Here is a 4,934-nt window from a genome sequence, read left to right as displayed (position 1 = left end):
AGAGATAAAGAGAGGCAGCCGGGCAGGGTGCTGGCCATTCACCCCGTGTGCCATTCAGAGCTTCATAGGCGCTTGCCCCAACATTCTGGTAAGGCTATACAGCGGATGATTGTCGCTGTTGTGTGTGTATGGACGTTCACCCCCCTCCCACCGCCCCCGTGTGTGCAGGGACTCATTACGCCCCCTCCCGACAAGCAGACCGGCATCCGGACTAAAGGTAAGTGACAATAACAGATTTTTTTTCCATTTAAGTAACTTTATGTTTTGCTCACAATACAGTATTTATTAGAGTGTTGCATGCAAATGTACGATATTTTGTCTTATATATGACTTTGTTGATGTTCTATGGGGTATGTTTGTCTTTCTGAGTAATGTTTTAATTAGGGTGGTGTCATTTTCACAATTTCCCCAATATTTTTAAATGGCCGACTTGCGCTTCAGCAATTTTCGGAACCAATGGCTAAATCTCTTCATCTTCTTGGGCTTGGTGGTGGTGGCAGAAGTGGTGGTGGAAACGGTTGCGGTGGTGGAAGCTGTGGCAGCGGCGGTGGAAGTGGCGTCGGTGGTGGTGGCATCATTGTACATTTGAGACACGGTCCATATTAGCTCTTTCAGCTGGCTACGGAGATGCAGGTTCTCTTCTTGCAGCCTCTTTTCCCCATGCCACATGTCCTCGTGACGCACCAGCTTCCCGCGCAGCCTAAACTGTTCCTGCCCTCTCTGCGGATTCAGGAAGTTCAACTTCCTCAGGTGGGCGTGCAGCGACCTCCGGAGATCTTCGTTTTCACAGCGCAGCGACATTTGCCGCTGTGCTGCATTGCAGTCTCGGAGAAAATCCGCATGCAGAGACTTGCTCTCCCTGCAAGGCACTCTCGTGGGCTCCAGCTCCAACTGGCGCTCTTTAAGCTGTTGAACCAGGCTCCTGATCTCTCTCTGGAGAGTCTCTCGGTTCTCCATGAACTCCTCCAGCTGATGCTGTAGCTCCAGACGGAGCATCTTGCTCTTCTGACAGAGCTCCACATTCTGCAGGCCCATCCTCTCCGTAGACAGCGTCGTGGTCTCATGGTCAAAGTCTGAAATGGAAAGCGTAAAAAGAAGATATATGAAGATCCCCATCCCAAGCATGGCCAAGACCAGAACGCCAACGATCAGCAGCACCATGCTCAGTTCGAGTTGACGGCACGCGGGACATAAGCAAGTGTGAGACACGTCACGAAGGGGCGTGTTATTTATCGTGACGTCATTACCGGATGTGACGTACACTATGACGTAACAGCCATCTCTGCCCACTTATTGTCAATCATTGCCCACCACGTGACTCCACGGCCCTGCCCCTAACCACACAGCTCCTCCCCCATACTCTTCTTCCGCCTTCCCCACGTGACGCGAAGCGAGCCAATCACGCGAGAGGCGGCGCGCGGTCGGCCCCGCGTCCGCTTCCCGCCATTCTTGCAATGGGCGGCGGGGCCGCTCAGGGTGGGGCGCGGGGGGCGGGGGCGAGTTCACTCCACGTCGCGAGTCGGGAGGAGGGACGAGGGGGAGGGGCCAGGAGGGATGAGGGGGAGGGGCCAGGAGGAACGAGGGGGAGGGGCCAGGAGCGGGAGGGGGGGGGAGCTGAGAGCTGCGAAAGTTTGGGGTACCACTACTTGAAAAATATACTGTACCACAGAAATGAGTTTATGTTTAGTTCGATTTAGAACATCTTTCCAATGGTTGCTTAATTTGAAACCAACTTCTCGGTTGAAATTGTGTCTGTGTTTGTAGATCTGAATTGCCTCGTGAACAAATCTCTGATAAAAACCCGTGGGTTTGCAAAGAACCTTGGTATCGGAGAAAATTATATCGTGATCACCCACATGGTTGTAACAGTGATCAGCAAAGAATTCGTTTTGCTGTGTTTCAAATCTGATTTGTGCTCGCGAATTCGGTCAGAGACATGTCGCTTTGTCTCCCCGATATAGCAATCACCGCAGGTACAACTCAATTTGTAAACCCCGGGGTACTGTAAGTCAGGAATGCCATCCTTCACGGATGGGATCAGATCACGAATTTTGTGTACTGTATTGAACCGGACCTGGATCTTGTGTTTGTTTAGAATTTTTGAAATCTTTTTAGTAACGCCTGCTATATATGGTAGTGTGATGGTTTTGGCCGGAGTATCAAGTGGTTGTTTCTGTATGGAGGGAGAAACAGCTTGGCAGATGGTACGGTCAGAGTAACCATTCCTTTTGAGGGCCAGGTGCACATGTTTTAATTCACTGGTCAGGTGGTGTTGGTCCGAAATGCAATGAGCCCTATGGTATGAAGTTTTGATGAGAGAATTCTTTTGGGCTGGGTGGTGGTGGGAATCAGGTTTCAAGTAGGAATCTGTGTGGGTGGGTTTCCTGTAGACAGAATGCCCCAATGAGCCATCAGGTCTCCTCTCAAACAGAACATCTAAGAATGGTAGCTAAAATTTCGATTTAAAGTTTTCGTGACTGCAAGGATTCATCTTCTTTGGTTCTTTCGGTAAAGTCACGTAGAATGAGAATAAAATAATAAATTGATAAAATAAAATAACACAATAATATTCTCACGACGTTTCGGCCACAACACAAGCGGCCTTCATCAGGTGAAGGGGACGAGACTGTCTGGAGGACAGCGCTGGAGTGAGAAAGCCACGCTGAGATCACGACCTTTAAGCTGTGTGAGAAGAAACAAAGCGCCTGACAAAGGAATTAGCATTTAATTTAGCATTGAAATGGCTGAGTGATTAGCTTGTGACTGGTCACAGAAAAGGCTATATTAAAGTTAAAGCATACACATCCGCAAAGGCACCCCTTGACAAAGGAATTAGCATAGAATTTAGCATTGAAATAGCTAAGTTAAAGTATACACATCCGCAGAAGCACTCCTTGACAAAGGAATTAGCATAGAATTTAGCATTGAAATAGCTGAATGATTAGCTTGTAACTGGTCACAGAAATAGCTATGTTAAAGTCAGAGCATATACATTCACCGAGGCACCTAGTACAAATCAAACAGGAGAATTTAGCATTGAACTAGGCGAATTTAGCATTGAAATAACTGAGTGATTAGCTTGTGACTGGTCACAGAAATGGCTGTTGAAGTTAAGGCCTACACATCTGAGCTATTCACTGTAACTGGGTATACAATACAATATATAATTAATACTATATCATGAACCAAAAAAAATACTAAAATATAAATTACCTCAATGTTATCAATAAACTCTATATTCTCCAATCAGCTAAGCTACCAACAATAAGTCGTTATATATCACAATGCTATATGGCGAAAAATGGGTGGATTCTTACCCTCAACTTTAGCAACACGGATAGCTTAACCGTGGTTAATGGTATGGTTTACAACATGGAGTATAACAGCGCCTCGCAGCTGTCTCTCTCCCCCTCCTCTGTTCCGACCATCGATGAACTCGTCCGTCTGAACGGGACCCGTAGCTATCCGTGGTGCTAAAGTTGAGGGTAAGAATCCACCCATTTTTCGCCATATAGCATTGTGATATATAACGACTTATTGTTGGTAGCTTAGCTGATTGGAGAATATAGAGTTTATTGATAACATTGAGGTAATTTAAATTTTTGTGTTTTTTATTGGTTCAGTATATAGTATTCATTATATATTGTATACCCAGTTACTGTGAATAGCTCAGATGTGTAGGCCTTAACTTCAACATAGCCATTTCTGTGACCAGTCACAAGCTAATCACTCAGTTATATCAATGCTAAATTCGCCTAGTTATTTCAATGCTAAATTCTCCTGTTTGATTTGTACTAGGTGACTCGGTGAATGTATATGCTCTGACTTTAACATAGCTATTTCTGTGACCAGTTACAAGCTAATCACTCAGCTATTTCAATGCTAAATTCTACGCTAATTCCTTTGTCAAGGGGTGCCTTTGCGGATGTGTATGCTTTAACTTTAACATAGCCTTTTCTGTGACCAGTCACAAGCTAATCACTCAGCCATTTCAATGCTAAATTATATGTTAATTCCTTTGTCAAGGCGCTTTGTTTCTTCTCACACAGCTTAAAGATCGCGATCTCAGCGTGGCTTTCTCACTCCAGCGCTGTCCTCCAGACAGTCTCGTCCCCTTCACCTGATGAAGGCCGCTTGTATTGTGGCCGAAACGTCGTGAGAATATTATTGTGTTATTTTATTTTATCAATTTATTATTTTATTCTCATTCTACGTGACTTTACCGAAAGAACCAAAGAAAATGGTAGCTTACCATCTTTCTCCACTTCCATGGTCTTGTTCTTCTGACAGAGCTCCACATTCTGCAGGCCCATCCTCTCCGTTTGCAGCGTCGTGGTCTCGCGGTAAAAGTATGAGATGGAAAGCTTAAAACGAAGATAAATGAAGATCTCCATCCCAAGCATGGCCAACAGCGGAACGCCAACGGTCAACAGCGCCATGCTGAGCTCGTGTTGACGGCACGCGGGACGGAAGGAAGTGTGAGGCACGTCACGAAGGGGCGTGTCCTATATCACCGGATGTGACGTACAGCCATCCCTGCCCACTTATTGGCAATCATTGCCCACCACGTGACTCCACGGCCCCGCCCCTTACCGCGCAGCTCCTCCCCCATACTCTTCTTCCGCCTTCCCCACGTGACGCGAAGCGAGCCAATCACGCGAGAGGCGGCGCGCGGTAGGCCCCGCGACCGCTTCCCGCCATTCTTGCAATGGGCAGCGGGGCCGCGCAGGGGGGGGGGCGGTGGGGGCGGGGGGGGCGGGGCTGAGTTCACTCCACGTCACGAACGGGAGGAGGATTGACGAGGGGGAGGGGCCAGGAGGGACGAGGGGGAGGGGCCAGGAAGGACGAGGGGGAGGGGCCAGGAGGGACGAGGGGGAGGGGCCAGGGGCGGGAGGGGGGGGAGCCGTGGCGCCGCTCTTGGGCCGCGAGGCCTC

At 48.1% G+C, this 4,934-nt stretch overlaps 1 protein-coding gene across 1 annotated transcript; it reads right to left on the bottom strand.

Annotated features, from left to right (window-relative positions):
* Positions 1 to 402: 402 nt before the first annotated feature.
* LOC142922764 (uncharacterized) lies at positions 403 to 4,498 on the bottom strand. Its single transcript, XM_076063609.1, has 2 exons — positions 4,253 to 4,498; positions 403 to 1,073 (listed from the first exon to the last, which is right to left on the bottom strand). Exons 1-2 carry the CDS (start codon positions 4,437 to 4,439, stop codon positions 418 to 420), a joined length of 843 nt encoding a protein of 280 aa, XP_075919724.1. The 5' UTR covers positions 4,440 to 4,498; the 3' UTR covers positions 403 to 417.
* Between the last annotated feature and the right edge of the window lie 436 nt (positions 4,499 to 4,934).

The sequence above is a fragment of the Petromyzon marinus genome, unplaced genomic scaffold (genome assembly GCF_048934315.1).
Source record: "Petromyzon marinus isolate PM22_M1 ecotype Great Lakes invasive population unplaced genomic scaffold, UKy_Petmar_22M1.pri1.0 PM_Scaffold_163, whole genome shotgun sequence".
In the NCBI taxonomy this organism is placed as follows: Eukaryota; Metazoa; Chordata; class Hyperoartia; order Petromyzontiformes; family Petromyzontidae; genus Petromyzon; species Petromyzon marinus.
The sequence above is the reverse complement of the archived record's forward strand: the minus strand, read 5'-3'. Positions and strand labels throughout refer to the sequence as shown.

Bases quoted from the DNA above. Each gene is read 5' to 3' on its own strand.
- LOC142922764 (XM_076063609.1), bottom strand. From the start codon at position 4,439: ATGGCGCTGTTGACCGTTGGCGTTCCGCTGTTGGCCATGCTTGGGATG. The intron at 1,074-4,252 runs GTAAGCTACCAT...TTTCCATTTCAG, and splicing joins CATGGAAGTGGAGAAAGATG to ACTTTGACCATGAGACCACG.